The following is a 19,098-nucleotide window of genomic DNA, read 5'->3' as shown; positions in this document are numbered from 1 at the left end:
TGCAACTTCAACACTTACATGTGTGTCCAATCGTCCAAATGATCCATTCGACCAATCCATCCGGGCTCAGTCAGAGTGTACGGTAATCAAGGATCCCCGTTGATCATGTCGACCAAGGTGCGGCTATGTGGACCTCTACTCCAGTACTCCTCCCCCATTGCAGGAATCCGTGCCCCAATTCTCGTGAAGGCCCCAACAGAGACCACCTCGGCGGCACAATTTGCGTTTCAACGTCAATGGGCAGCAAGCAACACGTCAACAGCAGCCCGCCAGGCAACCACCCGCTCAATCATACTGCGCATTCCTGCAGCCGCTGCAACCAACCCTCACCAAAGAGCCCCTCCCTTGCATGCCTGCCCGCCCGCCTGCCTGCCTCCGCCGCGCCTCGGCTCCGCCACGCTACGCCTCGGCTTGCCTCGGCCCTGCCGCGCAGCTCCCCGCCTCGCTCACTCCTCCCCCAGCGCCGCCCTGACCGCCTCCGCCCGGCAGCTCACGGCCCCCACCAGCACCTCCTTGCCCAGGTCCTCAGTCAGCACCGCGAAGCGAGCGCCCTCCGCGCTCTCCAGCGCCGCCGCCACCGCCGCCGCGTGCTCGCCCGCAGCCGCCGCCGCCGTTGCGGAGGCGGCGGGTGGCGGCAGCCCCAGCCAGGCGCACTTGAGCGTGGCAGGCAGCAGCGTGGGGCGCTTGAATTCCGCGGACAGGACCACGGGGTAGCGCGGCTGCAGGCCTGTACGGGTAGCAAGAAGCAGCGGAGCAAGCGGCTCAGGCGCGGGGTAGCAGGAGGGCGAAGGAGAGCTGCAAGGCTGCGAAACCGCGGGCCAGGCCAGGCCAAGACTGAGAGCCGCAGCGCTGCCTTGTCGCCGCCCCGTCGATAGGGCAGGCCAAGCGGGCTGCGCGCACACAGTCACCACAGCCTGTCGCCCGTGGCCCCACCACTGCCACCACTGGAAGGGCTCCCGTCACCAAACACAGTCACTGCGGCGTTGCGCGCCACGCACCCGCTTTCCGCAGCGACGCCTCGGCGCGGCCGGTGAGGAACAGCGCGTGCGCGATGGGGCGCTTGAAGCCGAACAGGCTGCTGGTGAGCGCGTGCAGGTGGATGGGGTTCAGGTCGCCGTTGAGGGCGCCGTAGCGGCGGCCCGTGTCAGACCCCAGCCGCCACGTGTCGATCACCGCCGGGGCGGGCAGCGGCGCCGCGGCTGCGGCGGCGCCGGCGGGCTCCTGCGGCGAGGAGGAGGATGGGCCCAAGGCCAACGAAGCAACGAGAATCCCGTCATCATTAGACAGGGAGGGAGGGGCGTGGGCTGATTAGGGAAGCTGTGAGCCCCCGCATGGCAGCTGCGCCACACCAGGCTAGGAAGGGAGGGGGCTACAGAACCAGGAGGCGCATGTAGCGGGCCTCAATGCCCTTGGAGCTGGGGCGGACCTGGCCCGCCACCGGGTCCGCACACTGTGCGGCCGCACACACCACCACGCACCTGGCCGGCAGCCGGCTTGGGTCCCTTGCTGCGGCGCGGCGACAGGATGAGGGCGGTGGTGACGCAGCGCCACACCAGCGCCGAGCCTGCCGCCCCCGGCGCCGCGGCCGCGCCGCCGGCTGCTGGTGCCGCCGCGCCCCGGCACTCGAGCACGAAGTCGACCTCAGTGTCGCCCTTGGCCGTGGTGCGGTAGCCGGGCTCCAGGCGGCAGCTGTAGTTACACGTGTGTGTGTGTGTGTGTGTGTGTGTGTGTGTGTGTGTGTGTGTGTGTGTGTGTGTGTGTGTGTGTGTGTGTTACAGAGAGCCCCGCGGAAAGACTTGGTGTGCATGTGCGTGTATGGGGCGGGAGAGTGGCGCGCATGTGCACGGTTGGGAGGCTGGACATGCGCACGGTACCGGGCCACCCTTCTCTGCACGGCCACCAAGATCTGCTCTCCTCCCCCTTAAGAGTGGGCTGGTAATATCCCCACCCCGCCCCCACCCTCCCGCGCACCCCCGCACCTGTATGTGAGCTTCTCCTCTGCGCCCACCCGCCGCAGCGCCACGACGCGGGTGCGCGCCAGCACACTGCCCAGCACGTTAAAGGGGAAGGCCGGCAGCACCATACACTGGATTACCTGGAGGGAGCAGGGGGGGGTGAAACTGTGTATACCAGCGTATGCATGTATGTGTATGTTGCGGGTAGAGGGAAAGGTGGGGGGGTACGATCCGCACCTCTGCGACCCACCCTGTCGCACACCTGTCAAACAAACACACGCCCCCTCATAACAACTACATCACACACGTACCAGCCTGAAGCCCTCCACGACGGGGTACATCAACGGCACCGCCCCCGCAGTGCCCTCGCTGAAACCCGCCAGGGCCAGGTAGCGCCGCAGCCGCGAGTGGCCGAAGTGGCAGGGCCGCGACAGCGCCACCTGGATGGCCTTGCTGCCGGCCGCCGCGTCGCGGCCCTTGCGCGGCGTGCCCTTGGCGACGGCTGCAATGGCCTGTAGGTAGAGCCACAGCAGCCCAGGCCAGGCGGAGAGCACCACCGGCGCGCGGCCCGAGGGGCGCAGCAGCAGCGCGGTGCCAAGGACCGCGCCGAGGACCGCCGCAAGCAGACCCGCCGCGGTGACAAGGTTGAGCGGGGGAAGCGGCATCGCTGCCATGCTTGTCGACGTTGTGGCCAATGTATGGGGAGAGAGGGGAAAGGTCCAGCTCGCCGAAAGACTTGCCCAACTGTGTTCGCGCCTTCCGAGACGATGGAAGCCTTGTTCGTGTTGGTTGTGTGTATGAGGATGTGTCGTCAGTGCACTGGTATGCAAAGGAATGAACTTCGCAGTCACTATGCAGCGCAGGTATTCGCTGCAGGCGTTGAGTTGACACTGCATGCGGATTGCCCGCGACCCCCAAACCTGGCTTGCCGGTCAACACCTCAGGTAATAAGTTTCATTTACAAGTAGAACAAAAATGTCTGCCATGCTCCGTCAACAAGGTACACGCCTCTTCACTGAGACTGCATCACTTGCTTCGCTCGCTTGTTAGCGTCCGCGTTGGATCGATGCACATGAATTCTAGCAGACTTACGCATATCATGTGCCAATTACAATTTTGCAGGCCTCGTCTCCCGGCCTGCTGCGCGTAGCCAGCAGGTCCGCCCTGCGGTGGCTCGTCCCCGCACCGCGGTGGTCGTTCGGTGAGTCGTAATGGGCAGTTCAATGGATAGAATGTAGCTGCGGTCTTGGGTAGCAAATTGCATGCAAGCTCTGCCGACGCCTGTGCGTGCGCCCAAAACGCTTGCAGGGCGGAGAGCCGCAACAGCGACAGCTTCGTGGCTGGCGTTGTGGTCGGTGGCGTTGTGTTTGGTGCTCTGGGCTTCCTCTTTGCCCCTCAGGTGCGCGCGCTTTGGTTGGAGATGCTTGCGTGGAATCGCACACATACCACATACCCCCGTGCCTGTGCCCTCTCTACCCACAGATCTCCAAGGCGCTCCTAGGCGACGACCAGCGCCTGAAGCTGCCCCGCTTCCTTGAGGACGAGCAGCCTAAGGACCCGGAGCAGACTAAGCAGGACCTTATTGAGAAGATTGCTCAGCTCAACGCCTCCATCGACGAGGTGGCCGCGCAGCTGAAGGTGAAGGAGGGCGACGGCATGAAGATTGAGTCGACGCCGTAAGCAGCTGAATGAGCATCAGCCGACGCCAAGTGCTTGCGGGAGTGGTTGCCAGCCGGCACGGGTATGGCACGCTGGCGAGGCGCCCGCGTGGATGGGCCGTGGCTGGTGGTGAACATGCCATGCGCATTGCGAGCCTAATGCATGCGGTGACACCGGTAGCCAGTGATTGGACAACTGATGCGGCGGAACTCGCGGCAGGCGCAGCTGGGAATGCGCTGGCGGCAAGTGACATAGGGCGAGTACGGGCAGAACAGCCAGGCAGCGGATGCGGAGCGCCTACGTCACAAGGTTAGACAGCCTGAGCGAGATGTAGTTGTGGGTGTGTGCGCGTGTGTGTCAATGGAGTATGTGTTTCGGAACCACGCGCGGCAGGTGCAACTGGCGCGGAAGCCAGAAGTCTGACCGCACGTGGGAAGGGGCAGGAGAGGGATGGGTGAAACGCTGCGCACAGTCCCCACCGGACGTGGGCGTTACATGGCGTGCCTAGTGAGATGGAGTCAGCGGCTAGTCAGTTGGGTGCAGCGAGTTGCATTGTGGTAGGAATGTTCCGCAGATGGAGCAAATGGGTGCGACAGCTGTGACAAGGGGCTGCGGGATGCGCGGGATGGTTGCCTCGCCGCCCACGCACCAACCGCAGAAGAGTTGTTATGTTCTTGTAATGAACTGTCTGCAGTTTCTGCAAGCATTCTCAGATGTATGGGGGGTTGACACCTGGTTGACGGATAACTTATGTCTGGTGCCTTGATTCCCACATCGCTGACACGCGCCAGGGGGGGGGCGACCGCGCGAGAGTCTTGCGGTTACCAGCCAACTGTCAAATCGTCCACGCACACTGCCGCGCGCCTCTGGAGGCAGGAATGCATAAAACCTGTGTGTGGACTTTGAATGCGGAGTCTCTTTGCATGGTTAGGGAGAAGTTATTTGCAGGCGAGGGCCCATCTCCGCTGGTGCTTCGGGGCAACGGCGGAAAGGCGGAGACGAGGCACAGCACCAGTATAGCACCATTCTTCCATAAGTATACATAACATTTTACCACACAACCTATGCAACAGCTCTCGGATTAGGAAGCGCACTCTCATTACAAACCCTCTGTTCATAGTAGCTTGCCATAATGGCTGACACACAGCCAGTCCTAGGAATGATGACTACGGGCAAGCCAAAGAAGGTGAGGAAAGAGCGCGTTTGCCGCAGGCAGGAATTTGTTGATGACAGTCAGCCGCTTGTGGAAAGCCGATAGTGGTTGTGGGTTTCCACTACATTGTAGTGGTTTACTTGTTGTAACTCGGCATCAAGGCTCGTATGGCCACGCGCCCATCGATGTGTTTACTCTCGCCGCGTAGAAGCCCTGCTGCAAGGGGAGGAAGAAGGAGCCATGGACAGACGGAGCTCTCCTTACAGAGTACCAGAAGGTGCGCTTCATGACACGTCTTAGAGGCCGTCGGTGGCTGTCACTTCTCAGTGCCGCCCAGCCCCCCGCCGCACACCTCATGAGCCCGTCAGAAGCCAACAGCGAGACCCGCCCTGGCTAGTTGAATACCTAAACCAGCCGACATATGAAGTACGCACCTGCTCAACTAGGTCTTGTTGTATATGTGTGTGCCCACTTGCAGGAGTATTGGGAGAAGCGCGCCCCCTACCAGCGTCAGGGCGCCACCTACCCGCGCGCAAACCTCGGAACCGGCGGCCCCTTTGAAGGCGTGAGTAGCTACACCGCCACCTACAAGGGGCCGCAGGGAGAGCGGGCGCTGCCGTTCAAACCAGCACCCACGGAAAAGGTGAGCGTGGGCGCCGTGTGCAGCATGGGGTCGATCAAGGAGGCAGTCAGAGCAAGCCGCGCACCGGACCGTGCACCGTAGATACGGCTTTGCACGAGCGGATCACGAATGGGTGGCAGGGTGGACAGGTGCTATTAAAAGGCCTGATCGTCTCAGCCCCGCACTCCTTATTTTTGCCAACCACAGGAGAACCAGCCGTTCAGCCCGTGGACCACCTACAAGTGAGTCCAATGCGGCCGCTAAACTCTGTCCTGAGCAAGTGAATGGGCCCATGGCTTTTGCAATCCGTATTGGCACGCACCAAACCGAGCTCGGGGCAACGGCTCGGTTGTGGCAGCTAGCTCACCTTTTGCCGCTCACCCCTACCCCCGCCAACAGGGTGGACTTTCCCGCCAAGGAGGTGCCGTACTCGCGTGTGCGCCCCAACCACCAACTGGCGCCGGCGGAGGGCCCCTTCGTTGACGCCACCACCATGCGTACGGACTACCCGGGGTGGATGGGCGCGAAGCCCTCCACGCCAGCGCATGGGCGCGCCGTGTCGGTTCCGCGTGGCGTGGGGCCGTTCGAGGGGCTCAGCTCCTACAAGGTAAGGGGAAATAGAGGGTGGGAGAGGATGGCGAGGGAGGCAGGGGCGGGGCAGGCACCGGCAGGGGAGGTAGGGGTTGTGAGCGCGGATAGCAAGGGGTATGGAATGTTGTTGCCGTGGGTTGGATGGATGGCCTTGGAATTGCGGCTGCAGGGGCTTGGAAGTGCGGCAGCCCGGGCAGAGCGGGGTTGAGATATGCGTTTGAGGTATTGGGAAAACGCGAGGGTAAGGGTGACGGCGGCGGGAGGCGTAATGTGACCGGATGATGCGCACGGGTTGTGTGGGACGCCAAATACGGTACCATCACTCTCTACAGAAAGTACGGGCAGACACGGGCATATGTGGAAGCGTTGCACGGCTAGGCGGCGGGAGGGGGGGGGGGGCGGTCTCATCATTCCGATAAGAACCGAGTTGGATTGACCTTCCTTCCATGCGGGGGTGGGCTGGAAACAGTTTTTCGTAGGTTTCGGGAGGGTGGTTTGCGCATTGGCTAGGAGTTCACAATGCCCCAAGGATTGAAGGGGGAGGCGTGCTGCCTTGTTGCTTTTGCAGGCGTACCCAGGCAAATAAAAGTAATGATGCCCCCGCTCTCCCAACAACGCCCATTAACCTGAACGCCCGACCTCCTGTTACGCCCCACAGGACGACTACCGCAAATGGCCGGGTGCCCGCGCACCCCCCGCCGCGCCCCTGCTCGGCTCCAACGCCGCCCTCCCTCGCGGCGCCTTCGACGACACCACCACCCACCGCACCTACTACACGCCCAAAGCCGTGGGGCCGCCGGAGCGCTTCCACCCGCAGCAGCAGACGGAGAAGCCGGAGGGCTGGTTTGACGGCGTGCCCTCCACCGAGTACCGCCGCCACTACGTGGAGAAGGAAGGTGGGCCGCAGCCGCGCGCCGGCGCCACCACCGGCGCCTCCGGCACCGCCCTGCCAAAGGGCCCGTTCGCAGGCACCTCCACCTACGCCACGGAGTACCGGCCGCGCACGGCACCCGCGTACGAGCGTGCCGGCAAACCCGCCGACGACCCCAAGGAGAGCGGCCCCTTCATGGGCGCAACCACGTACGGCGACTCGTACGTCAAGAAGGAGGCGCCGTACGCGCGTGTCAAACCCACACACGCGCTGCAGGCCAGCGCCGGCCCCTTCCAAGACGCCACTGAGCACCGACAGTGCTTCCAGGACTGGGGCACTCAGCCGGTGGCGCGTGTGGGGCCGAACCGGGCAGGCAACTTGGCGACGGGCGGGCCGTTTGATGGCGCCTCAACCTACAAGACGGACTTCCACAAGATGGCGGGCGGGCTGCGCGCGCCCGTGGGGCGGCCGGTGTCCGGACACCGCGGGCTGCGGCAGCCGGGCCCCTTCCAGGGCATCTCCACCTACACCACCGACTACATCCCCAAGCCCTTTGACCCCTCGCGCTCCTACCGGCCCGGCACCTGCTCCTCTTGCGACCCCGCCTCCGACTGCGAGGATGAGCCGTGAGCGGTGTAGCCCCCGTGGGGTCCGTAGCCGGCGGCAACGGCGGCGGCGGAGGCAGCGGCGGCGGCGAAGCGCAGGCGATGGCAGCGGCGGCGGCGAAGCGCAGGCGATGGCGGAGTGTGGAGCTGGTGTAGCTGAGTGGAGAGGCCTGGGGGTGCAGTGGAGAAGGCGAAGCGGTGTGGGCACAAGGGACGGGCCTCACAGACGCAAGTCAGCAGCACCTGACGAGCTAGCATTGTGCGGCGGCCAGCTGCGGCGCGGGCTGTGGCGCCAGCCGCACACGTGCAGGCTTACCCCTGCACGATAAGAGTGACACACCGGCATAGCGCGAGGGGCGAGGCTTTCTCCGAGAAGCACTATCGGTACACAAAGACGGGAAGGAGAGGCTTCTGCTGCTCGTATGGCCTGAAGACCTGACCTAACGTTCACGTTTGAAGCATGATGGGTTGATGACAGACCGGCCGGGCGGACTCCAGTCATGGGGGGGGGGGCTGAGGCATCCATGGCGGACTGGGTTGCATGAGACGTACCCAGTGGGGCGGTGGCTGGGGCGGTGGAACTTGCCACGTGTTGCTCCATGCGTACAGTATGCCGGTATGCCTTAGAGGAGTGGGGCAATTGGGCTAGCTAGTGGAAAGCGGACATCTATACATAGTTGACACAACGAATGCGGCAGCGACGCCTGGTCTAGGTATACTGGTGGTGTTCAATGTGGTGTTTGGTGGTGAATCTGGTGATGCGCAGGGTGGAATTGAACTGGGCCCCATGTCCTTTTCGAGGCCAGGCAGAAGCCATGATTAGCTGCTGTATCGGAGTATTAGGGGGCTGGTGCGAACCATGTGCTAGCGATCCCGACTTCCGGACTCAATGTTGTTGGAGGCTCCATACGCAGACAGAATTTCGCCCGGTCTGCCGAGGCATCCGGGCTGCAAGTACCTGCACCATCGCAAGTGAGCGCATGCTGGCCCCCACTGCCCATTAGCGGTGTCGGGCCCCAATCCTGTCTTGCCATGGGGACGCCATTGGGGGTGACCGGTTGCATCATGCAGCGACGGCGCCAAGCGTGGCTGCGCCTGGGCAAGCTCGCCACCCTGTTCTCAGCTAACTCGCCACCTCGCCGCGAGACTGCGTCCTGGCTAGCCCAGCTGACCAGCCTAGGGTCTGTGACTGAAGTGCGGGTGCTGATTCCTCGAGGCGTGAGACAGGCGGCTTGTGGCGCAGAGTGGGGTCACGCTGCGTTAACGGCCCTCACACCTCCAGCCCAACCAAGGAGCAGCGTTTGGCTCTACCTACGTAGTAACTCGTTGTACATGCATTACAGAAACGATCCGCGAACCGACGCGCCAGGCGTTGTTCGCGGATATAAGACTGCGCTGGCCGACACCCCACTTGGAGGTACGACCCATGGCACTGCCAGTCTGCCACGAACCAGCACACAACGCAGCGACACGCTCACAGCGTACGCAGTCGGCATTGCACCGAGGACCTGCCCAAGAAATGACCGTGCCCGTAATGGGGTCGGACAGCCGGACAACGCACACTCAGCTTCCACGGGACGTGGGGGCTTGGGTACGTGCCTACATGCATGGGGGTGGTGAATATCACTCAGAGCAAGTAAGCTGGAGCAGCGCCCTCACACTGTGAGTGGTTTAATGTTTTTGCCGTGGCCGCGAGCCTTGGAATGCCGTTATTTGTCGTCGGCCCTCACCACATGCCCTCACTACATCGTCATTAGCGACACGGCTCTCCACTCGACTAGGAGCGCTACGACAGATTAAAGCTGCTGCACTGTCGGCATTTGTAGGTGCGTTACAGCCCACCCAGGTGACTGTCTCTTCTTAGAGAGCTCTCGAGCGAGATTTTGGCCGATTGGCACATCGTACGACATGGCAGTATCACCTGCTGCAGTTTCGCTGCGCGTGTTAGCCTAATGCCTGTAACCTAATCTAATGTTGACAGGCTCAATATTGCCCCATAAGTGCCAGCAATAGCTAAAGCTGCCTCTTGAAATCCCCGTCTTGGCTCGTGCACACCTTCAGGACCTGCTGTAATTGCAATCAAGTAGTTCGCTAGGACATAAGAGTGCGTCTTGCACAAACCATACAGCCTGCGCCGTCACCTTTTCCAGAGTTTTCCTCGGGTTTCACTGCCCTGAGAGTGTTGTAACGTCGACGAATCTGGTTGGATATCTTCAAAGAGGTTACTCCCCCTAGGCTGGGAGCGCCCGCTGGGCGACGCCAAAATGGACGAACTAGTGGCCCAGCCTGTTGCCGACGAACGCCTCAGCGGCTCCCAGGAGTCGCTCTCTCCAACGCTTCCACTGCATAATCTTACGCAGGCGACAACCATAGTCACGATGGAGGGCGAAGGTGAGCGCATGCGCATAACTCGACGAAAGGACTGCCTGCTTGGATCGCGCCATAGTTCAGACTCCCCTTGAAGCTGCACTGCATAGCTCTGCACTCACTTGCGGGCCTGTGGCGCGCCATTGATGACGCACACTCTTTTTGCCGGCATCCCCACAGAGCCTGGCCCCGACGCCCCAGCGGTCGATGCTGAGGGCCAGCCTCAGAAGAACCGCAGAGCTTCGCTTGTAATCAAGGAGACGGAGGAAAGGCTGGAGTCTCTGCAACAGGATGCCCAGCGAGGAGATGCACTGATGGGTGAGCGCCGGCAGGTCGTAACCCCACCTGGGGCTCCTTACAGCTTGCACACACCCTTACCTTGATTGCACACTGAACTCTTGTATTTGATTACGTCAACCTGTCTGGCCGCCGCAACATGTAGCGGAGCTGGAGGCCTTGTTAGCGGCGTCTCAGGCACGCCAGGTGAGCGCTCCTGCTGGGATAGCTCATCAGCACAATCCCGCAGCGTACGTGTGGCTACGTGTGGCTACAGTAATGACGAATGCATAACCGCGTGATGCTGCTCAGGCGTTCGACGCGGCCGGGCACCCCAGGCCTGCGGGCGCTGTCCTAAGCATGCACGCGCCAACAGCTCACCACAAATGCACAGCCTTTAACCAATGACCCAGTTCTACTTATCACTGACCAACGTGTGTGCCCCGGCGCAAAACGCCTCAGGAAGCGGAGCGCGCGGCAGCGGAGGTGCGGGCGGCGGCCGCGGCGCGGCCCGAGTCGCCGCCGCCACCACCGGACGCGTTCGTGTCGACCCATTTCGTGTCGGTGGAGCCGCTTCAGGTTCCAACCACCGACAGCGATGAGGAGGACGAGCCAGTGCAGGTGCGAGGCCTTGCTTGGGTGGCGGGCCGGCGGGGCTCGCAGCCGCGGGACTCGTGGTTACGGCGCCTTTCGGGCCATGGCCGGCGTTTATCAAAGGCTTATAATTTCTGAGCTACCGCGTGTGTCGTGCTGCCGTGTGCTGCGTGCTGGATGGAGGACATGCGCCGGTAGGGAATGGCCAGTGGCGCCGCCGCCGCCGCCGCCGCAAGCTCCGCACCTCACGTACGAGCCCTGGCCTCACCTCGCTCACGTCTCACCACCCATCACCGCTTGGCACGCAGGCTCTCTCCAAGGGCCCGCCGGCGGCTGCCAGTCCCACCGCTAAGCGCCGTTCCTCAGTCGTGACCTTCGACGGCGCCAACCTCAGCGTCAGCGCGCTCTCCGCCGCCGGGCCGCACCCACCCGGCATGGGTCGCGCCGCCTCCTTCAACCGCACCCGCAGCTATCGCGAGCGCGAGAGCGCTACCAACGTCGGCTTCGGCATGCCCAACTCCGTACTGGCGGCCGCCATGTTCACAGCCGCCGCCACCGGCGGCGGCGGCCCCGCATCCCTGCTGCCGGGCTCGGGCCGCTCCTTCACTGGGCCTGGCATGGCGGCCGAGGCCACCGGCGCGCCCACGTTTGGCCGCAGCACCAGCATGCGCCGCGGCAGCGTGACTGAGGTGGGTGCGGTCAGCGCCGGGCCGCACCCGCTGCCGCTCGCGTCCAGCACCAGTATGCACCGTCGCGAAGTCGAATTTGGCCAGGCCAGTGGGCTAGCGCAGCAGCCGCACCAGCCGCAACAGCAGCTGCAGCACATGGCGAGCGGCTCAGCGGCGCGGCGGGCGTCACTGGTGGCTCACCCTGTCGTCGGCGCCGCGCCGCAATCGTGCAGCCAGGTGGGCTACCTGGGGGAGGGCGAGCTGGCGCGGGTGGCCAGCGGCGGCTTTGAAGGCGTGTTGGGCGCGGCGCACTTGGGCGGCAGCTTCAGCCAAGGCGGCATGGCGCTCTCGCCGCCGAAGCACGCCGCGATGGCGGTGGCGGCGCAGCACGCGGGCGGCGGCGGCGGCGGCGGCCGGCTCATGCAGATGCTAAAGGGCATGTTCACAGGCGGAAGCAGCAGTCATGATGGCGCCGAGCCGGCTTCCGCGCCGCAGCCGCACGTCGTTGCCGTAGGCGGCGTGCAGCAGCTGGCGCACGGCGGCGTTGGTCGGCAGCGGGGGGACTCTGTGAGCTTCAGCGCCACCCGCAGCGGCCTGTCCTTTGTGGGACGCAGCGCGCAGTCTGTCACCTCCGTTCCCTTCGTGAGCGGCGCACCAGCCAGCCGCGCGCCCTCCAGCTCCCAGCACACATTCACTGCCGCGGCCGCGGCGGCGGGTATGGCGGCTGTCAGCAGCAGCGGTATGTCGTTCAGCGGGCAGCAGCAATTCGTGGGCGGCGTCGGCAGTGGTGTCGGTGTCGGCCTAGTTGGCAGCGGCCCCTCCTTTTCTGGCGGCGGCCGCGGCCAGGCGCTCGTGCCGACCGTTAGCAACAACAACCGCCGCGCCAGCAGCACCAGCTTCCGCGCGACGAGCAGCTCGCAGATCCCGCACGTGCTACAGCAGTCGCCCGAGGGCGTCACCGCCGGCGGCAGCCTGCCGGTGCTGTCGCGCACGCGCAGCGTGAAAGTGGCCGCGGCGGCCGCGGCGGCGCTGTCTGCACTGGCACACTGAGGCTGGAGCGAGGGAACGCTCGGAATGCCGGTGCAGCGTACCGTATGTGTACGTGTTATGCATGCCGCACAGGATTCTAAACCGCCTGCACCGGCTCTGTGTGCATGGATGGGCCATGTGGCCGTTCCTGGAAGCCTCCTGCGGCGCCAGTTCATTGTTTTGTGTAAGTACGTCGGCTTAAGATTGAGCGGTTAGAAAATTTAGGGGCCACATGCAGCTGCGTATGACTGAGCGGCGTTGGCATTCATGGAGTTGAATCACAGCATACACACCGCATCTGGGTGCATTCAGCGCGGGGAAATGCCTGACCGGGAGAGGCACACGTGGCTGCAACTCCGCGTTGCAACTTTGCTGATGGACGTGACGCGTGTCCCTGCACATGGACTTCACACGGCGACAGTGCGTGCGGGCGTGAACTTGACAAAAAGTGGGCTGAGCAAGCACGCACGCACTGGGCTGGGCAGGTACGCACGGGCAGGGGCGATCCAATGGGGCTTCAAATGAAAGAAAGTTGCATGAGACGTGCTTAAAAAGATAACAATACGGTAACATTTGCTAACATTGGTCATCTCTGAAGCCTAGGACAAGGAGTTCTGTGATGCTGGGAAGGGGAACATCAGGGGACAGCCAGTTCCAAGCCCATAAATGACATGGGCTATGGAAAGTGCTCAAATGCGATCGGACAGGAGATGGGTTCCAATGTGGGGTTGCCGTAGAATGCACGTTTGCGCAATGCGGCATGCACGCCCGGTCTGTTTTCTGGCTGTCGTGCTGGGGGTTGTGCTGACGTGCTGAGAGTGCCTGGGGACGATGGTGTGGGGCACGGGGCTTGGGGTATGTTTCAGCTTATGCCCCAGGCGTTGACAGGCTGAGGCTGTGGCAGCAAGCGATAATGACAATAATAAGAGGTGTGCCGGCAACGCCGCACGTTCTATCTGTGCTGCTGAGAACGATGGCTATGGCATCACGCGCTTGCGCATACATGCATTGAGATTCCACTTGTCTACTGCTGCGGAAGCTTGACGTGGCTGCATTAATGGGTGTGTGCAGGATGATCTTCCGTAGGCGGGCGCGCATGGCTTGCAAGCAGCACAGCGGGTCATTTTAATTCATCATTTTGGCTGTCGGCGGTAACGGTTGGCAACAAGTGGCCCCTTGAAGAAGAGAGCAGCGTGCGCTGCGGTTTCATTCAGTTTCATGCAAGGTTTCATTCTTATTCGTCCCAGGTTTCCCCGGGTAGCAAGGTTGTATGGTGTCTCGCCATGATACCTTCCGGCGTTTCCGTGTCCGTTCCGACGGAACCGGTAGATCAAGCCGGAATTCATTACCATCGGTTCGCATTGATTATGTCAGACCGGGCTATTGCGCTGTGAATGCCGGCCCCGTACTCCTGCGGCGTGTGGAGTGCGGCGGGCGAGCGGCACACGGCGGCCGTGGAATCGGCTGCAAACTGAGATTCGTTTGTGCGCGAGGCGGTGGCGCCCGTGTGGCGGTAGCGCACATGAGTGGCTGTCAGAGGGGTGTATCAGCCATGGCGTCACGGCGTTGACTGGAGTCATGGCTGGAGGCCTGGAGTGGTCGCCGTAGAGTTCCACTGAGAATGAGGATGTGACTTTCGCAGTATTTCGCAGGCTCGATCGTGTTTGTAATGCAGGCTGAGCGTACCGTACAGTGGCGCTGAAGGTTGGCGTGCGGTCGGTGTGGCCGTGTGGGTGGCGCGGGTGGCTTGGCTGGGCGTGCATGGCTACTTCGAGGCACGTACGAGTGTACGTCCCCGAAAGATGCAGCTGTATGCCGTGCCGTACCGGTATTCACCCTACCCTGGTCCTTGTGGGGTCCCGATAGCTGTGGAACCCAAACAGCTATCTACATCTGCCTTGTTCTGGTTTCAGGGGCAGGGCTTTCAACGGTCAGTGGCCAGTGGGCTCTGCTGGACCCATTGTGTGCAGCACGATACCCGGCTGCTGTTTGTTGATGGGCAGAGGTCTGTGGGTTCTGCTCTGGCAACACAGCTGGCGTGTGCTGTTGCGCACGTTGCGGACGGCGGACGGCCTTGGAGCTGCCCCGTGCGGCACCCGAGTGTAAGCCTGTTAGCCTGCAAGTTGTAACAAAATGTCACCAAACAACGTACTTACAGGTGCCGGTGCAAGGAGCCTCTCCCCCTCGGCCCCTCCGTGTGTCGGTTGCAGCAGCCAAAGCCACTGGACGGCCCGCTGACATGGGCCCCAGAGAGGTGGAGACCCTTTCAACGACGGCCAGCGCATCGCCATGTCGCTGCGCGGCACCTGCCGCTCAAACGCAACAGCTTGGCGCATACCGCAGCGCAGCTGCGCAGCACGTCCACCCGTACGCCCCCACCACTTGACGTAGGTCTAATTGTGCTGTGAGGGCCATCCAAAGCGACGCCTCTCGGCTTCCAAGTGGGGCTGCCGTTCCTCCTATTCCTCCTCCGGACGCACGCTGCTGCAGCCACATGTGCTGTTGCACAGCCCTCCTCACACGCGCACCAAGTCCAACCACAAGGTGCACGGGTGCTGCCCGCCCGCCGCCCGCCAGCTGCACACAGCCCAGGCACTACTCTCGCCCCACACTTTCTGAAGAACGCCCAGGCACCCACTGCCCAAGTACCACACGCCGCGTCTCCACACCAGTCGCAATGCAATCTCGTCCGACAGCTGCTGCAAAGCTCGCAGCTCGCCTTGACTCCGCCCTATCGCCGCCATGTGCCACCGCGCGGACTCGGGCGCATTGCCTGTCCCTCCTTTCGCTTCATACCCGCGCACGCTTCGCCGGCTGGTCCTCTCCTGTGGGCGACCGCAACCAGCCAGGGGTTACAAGTGCACACAGGTTACCACCGTGGCGAGGAGGTCAGGGGCAGGAGGACAACGCAGGGCGGCAGGATTGAGGAAAAAGGACAGGGAGGGGCTGCCAACCTGAATGAACGGGCTTTCTTCTGTTAAGTCTCGAGCCAAGTTACGCTTATCCACATCCGCGCACATACATACACACACACGCACACACACGCACACACACCTGGCTTTCGTTCCCTTTTTTAACACACACACACAACACACACCTGCGGGTGGTGCCGCCTCCTGCGGATCCTCCTGCGGTGCGCCCTCTGCCGCCGTGTGCACGTGTTGCCGCTCCTGCCGCTCCTCCTCCTCCTCCTCCTGCTGCTGCCGGCTCCCCGCGTCCCCCTCTTTCGACTGCTGCTGGCCCTGACCCCCCTGTCCCTTCGTCTTATGCTGCTGTTGCTGCTTGGCGCGTTTGCCCCCCTTCTTCTGTCCCGCCTCGCCTTCCCCTCCCCCTTGCCCCTCCCCACCCGACCCTCCCGCCTCCGCCTGCTGCTGCTGCTGCTGCGCCGCCTCCAGCCGCCGCTGCGCCGCCGCCGCCACCACTTGGTGCTGGTAGCAGAAGTACCACAGCAGGTTGTCGAAGGCGTGCGGCGCAGCAAACCGCGGGGCCGTCAGCTTGCCCTGCAGACGCAGAGGCAGGGGAAGGCAGGGGAAAAGAGGCGCGTGTGTGCAGACGTGACAGACAGGCGCCGCGTGTCACAGGTTGGCTCTGGTTGCCCGAGAAAAGCATTGCTGTGGGGACGCTGTGGGATTAACGTCCCGGACGCATCCTGCACCGCGCTGCACTGACGGCTCCTGAAGCCTCTACAGCCTCACCCCCCGCCCTTCCCTCCGGTCGCTCACCTCCTTGGCGAGTGAGTTGAGGAAGAAGTAGAGCGCCTCGATGGTGCACACGCCCTTGAGTGTGCGGGAAACGGACAACGGCACAAAGGAAGATGGTCACGAAGGAACAGGGTTGCCCTGTATGAGCATGCGTAGTGTGGGCAAAGGGCAGTGCTGCCCCAACACCCACTTTCCAGTCTCTCTCTCTCTTCCTTCTTCTACGCTGCCACCGGCACCCGCGCCTCCTGCTCGCACTCCGCCTGCTGCCCCTGCTCACCTCGTCCGTGACGCCCTTGGTGTGGAAGCGCCAGAACGCCGACCGTGTCTCCCGCAGCTTCACGGCACGCATGGACCGAAACACGTCACTGCGGACCAGCTCGCCGGCCTTCTTCCTGGGGGGAGCGGGTAGGGAGGAGGGGGGGTTAGCCGTTCACAGAGAATGGAGTGATTACCGCACAGCAAGGGGGCCGAAGAGTGGGGGAGTGGCGTCAAGGGGGTACGGGCCGGACGGGAGCTTTGTGGGCGGGGAGTCAGCACGCCCCCACCCAGGGCGCTCTGCCCCACACCCCACCACCCAACCCTGCACTGTATCAGCCAGCCCCGCCTATCATGCAGCCCCGCCGCACCCCCCCTCTTCCCGCCGTTCCCACCAGTACGAGTTTCGGCTTAACCTGTCTTGTCACGCGTCTCTCGTGTCTCGGTTCCTTGTCGGGAATGGTGGAAACACCCACCACCACCACCACCACCCACCACGACCACCCACCCTGCACCTCCCGCTCTCACCACCTGGAGTCGATGATGAACAGTCGGTCGATGGAGTCGGGTTCCAGCTGCGACACCTCCAGGGCGTCATCGGAGGGGAACAGCACGGCGCAGCGGGAGGGATCCACATCGCGCGGCACGTCTAACATGCTAGCGGGGAAAGAGGGGCGGGGACAGGGTGGATTGCAGGGTTGCGGGAGGGTACCAGCGGAGTCCGGGCATAGCTGCTTCACTTTAGACAGGGTCTAGGTGCAGCGGTCAAGGTATCCAACCGGGTATGCATGAGGCGCCGCAGCCGTAGTGGGACGCACAGCCCGGCAGGACCAGTCGTACGCCCCCCGCGCTGGAGCCCCTGTGCCGCAGCCCCACTCACACCCACACCCACACCTGTGTAGGTCCACCTGCCCCGCGGCCAGGATGGCTACCTGTACACCCGTGTTCTTGGAGGCCTGTGGAGTGGTAGACACACACACACACACACACACACACACACACACACACACACACACATAAGAGTGCGACGCACGGTTGGCCTGAAACTTGCACCATTGCCATATGGTAGGCCAGAGCACACAACGTGCGTCGCCTGCTACTTGTGCATCGCATGAACGTATGGAAGCCCCCAGCCCCCAGCCCCCACCCCACTCCTGGGACCTATTCCTTTGGGCTCGGGCAAACAACCCCACCCCGCCGCCCACCTTCTCCTCGTGGTGTGTGACTATGGACACGCGGAAGGGCAGGTCCACGTGCGGGAAGGGCACCAGCGGCTCCAGGCAGTCTGGGGTGACAGCAGCACCAGCAGCAGCAACAACACCACAGCGGCAGCAGTGACAACAACAGGAGCAGTAGCTTCGTGGGCCACGCTAATGCGGTGTGCATTGGTCAGGTGCAGCAAGTTGCTGGCCGGATTGCTTGGACATGTTTGCAATCCGGTGCTTTCATTGCTGTACCACACACACGCACATACACACACACCCACACACACACTCACATACACACACACACACACACACACGCGCACATACATCCACCAGTTATCCACCCCCACCACCTGTCAACCAACCGCCTGTCAACTCATCCAGTCCACCAAAGACCTGTGCAGCCCCGCGCACTGCCACCCACCATAACAATAGTGGGCGCGGGAGCGTCCGCTGCAGTGCAGCGCAGCAAGGAGCGGAATGAGGATTGGGGTGGGGGGCACAAACTGGGTGTGCAGCAGCACATGCTGACGTGGTGATGGAGAGCACGGAAGCCACGCCCCTGGCCTACTGCTGCAGTCAGCGCCCTTCCCTCCTCCTGCCATGGCATCCCTTGCCGCCCCCCCCCCGCCACCCGGCCCCCACGTGCGCATCCCAGCCGCTTGCGGTGCAGCCCAGAGCACTTTGGCTTTGGTTCTCACTGCCCCCGTCTCCCGCGTCTCTCACCACTTGGCGCAGGTGCTGCGCTTGTTGTCCCACAGCACATCCGCCGGCGCCAGCTGCAGCCCCGCATGCAGCTCGGGTAGCTCCCAGTCCGGCCGCCGGACCTGTGGCGTGTCGTAGAGAGAGCGTAAGAGAAGGAACATGCAGAATGTGTGTGTGGGGGCGGGGAGGGCTTGCAGCTGTCGTGTCGACGGGTGCGTTAATCCATCGCCCCCCGGGAAGGCATAAGCTGCTTGCGTGCGTGTGGGTGAGGAGGCGGCAGCCAGCTACACCACCGGGGCACATAGCAAGACAGCTGGCAATCCGAGGCCAGTGCGCGGTGGGGCGCGCGGGTAGGTACATGGGCATTTAGTATACGAGAGGGCAGGGTTGTGCGGTCGTGGGGCCACACCCGCATGCACGGAAGCGCCGGGTTGCGCAGCACCACCAGGTGGCGTGCCGTGCGGTGTGCGGGGCCCGGCAAGTCAGCAGCCCAGTTAAGGCTGGCAAAGCCAGCTTGCGCCAAGCTCACCGCTAGCTTCACGACTGCAGGCGCCGGCTCCATGGCTCAGCGCTTGGTGGCAACAGTGCCGGGCAAAGTGTCGCAAGGGCTTCGGCGGGGCCGCCCACGCCCGTGTCAAGGACTGAACCGGGTTCCGTTATTCTCGGGAACTTTAATTTGGGTAACACAGCCGCTGATTTCTATATGCCAAAGCGGCTTCAAGGTCAAGCTGACAAGAAAAACTCTTCGCGTGTCGACTCGCTGTGCAAGCAGGCCAACTTTACTTGAATGCCGTGCAGGAAGTTGCGTTTGGTAGGCACATATCAGCAACACAGCTCAGAAA

General features: G+C 63.1%; 5 protein-coding genes across 5 annotated transcripts; 3 read left to right on the top strand and 2 right to left on the bottom strand.

The window, feature by feature from the left end:
• Positions 1–2: 2 nt before the first annotated feature.
• CHLRE_06g278196v5 (uncharacterized protein) lies at positions 3–2,757 on the bottom strand. Its single transcript, XM_001698027.3, has 5 exons — positions 2,267–2,757; positions 1,980–2,095; positions 1,479–1,689; positions 999–1,221; positions 3–727 (listed from the first exon to the last, which is right to left on the bottom strand). The coding sequence occupies exons 1-5, from the start codon at positions 2,627–2,629 to the stop codon at positions 447–449; spliced, it is 1,194 nt and encodes a 397-aa protein (XP_001698079.2). The 5' UTR covers positions 2,630–2,757; the 3' UTR covers positions 3–446.
• Positions 2,758–2,857: 100 nt separating this feature from the next.
• On the top strand, positions 2,858–4,306 carry CHLRE_06g278195v5 (uncharacterized protein). Its single transcript, XM_001697947.2, has 4 exons — positions 2,858–2,955; positions 3,078–3,156; positions 3,264–3,354; positions 3,438–4,306. Exons 1-4 carry the CDS (start codon positions 2,931–2,933, stop codon positions 3,633–3,635), a joined length of 393 nt encoding a protein of 130 aa, XP_001697999.1. The 5' UTR covers positions 2,858–2,930; the 3' UTR covers positions 3,636–4,306.
• A 361-nt stretch (positions 4,307–4,667) lies between these two features.
• Positions 4,668–8,583, top strand: CHLRE_06g278194v5 (uncharacterized protein). The gene is made up of 6 exons (XM_001697948.2): positions 4,668–4,800; positions 4,976–5,044; positions 5,246–5,410; positions 5,597–5,631; positions 5,789–5,996; positions 6,639–8,583. Exons 1-6 carry the CDS (start codon positions 4,747–4,749, stop codon positions 7,479–7,481), a joined length of 1,374 nt encoding a protein of 457 aa, XP_001698000.1. The 5' UTR covers positions 4,668–4,746; the 3' UTR covers positions 7,482–8,583.
• Positions 8,584–9,427: 844 nt separating this feature from the next.
• CHLRE_06g278193v5 (uncharacterized protein) lies at positions 9,428–14,531 on the top strand. The gene is made up of 5 exons (XM_043063129.1): positions 9,428–9,847; positions 10,004–10,141; positions 10,266–10,306; positions 10,562–10,720; positions 11,002–14,531. Exons 1-5 carry the CDS (start codon positions 9,835–9,837, stop codon positions 12,409–12,411), a joined length of 1,761 nt encoding a protein of 586 aa, XP_042923834.1. The 5' UTR covers positions 9,428–9,834; the 3' UTR covers positions 12,412–14,531.
• A 4-nt stretch (positions 14,532–14,535) lies between these two features.
• On the bottom strand, positions 14,536–19,067 carry CHLRE_06g278192v5 (uncharacterized protein). The gene is made up of 10 exons (XM_043063128.1): positions 18,786–19,067; positions 18,278–18,378; positions 17,976–18,004; positions 17,552–17,631; positions 17,241–17,302; positions 16,875–17,003; positions 16,369–16,483; positions 16,113–16,166; positions 15,488–15,890; positions 14,536–15,215 (listed from the first exon to the last, which is right to left on the bottom strand). Exons 1-10 carry the CDS (start codon positions 18,816–18,818, stop codon positions 15,181–15,183), a joined length of 1,041 nt encoding a protein of 346 aa, XP_042923833.1. The 5' UTR covers positions 18,819–19,067; the 3' UTR covers positions 14,536–15,180.
• Positions 19,068–19,098: the final 31 nt, after the last annotated feature.

Source organism: Chlamydomonas reinhardtii, chromosome 6 (genome assembly GCF_000002595.2).
Source record: "Chlamydomonas reinhardtii strain CC-503 cw92 mt+ chromosome 6, whole genome shotgun sequence".
NCBI classification, from domain to species: Eukaryota; Viridiplantae; Chlorophyta; class Chlorophyceae; order Chlamydomonadales; family Chlamydomonadaceae; genus Chlamydomonas; species Chlamydomonas reinhardtii.
This window is presented reverse-complemented; position numbering and strand designations above follow the sequence as displayed.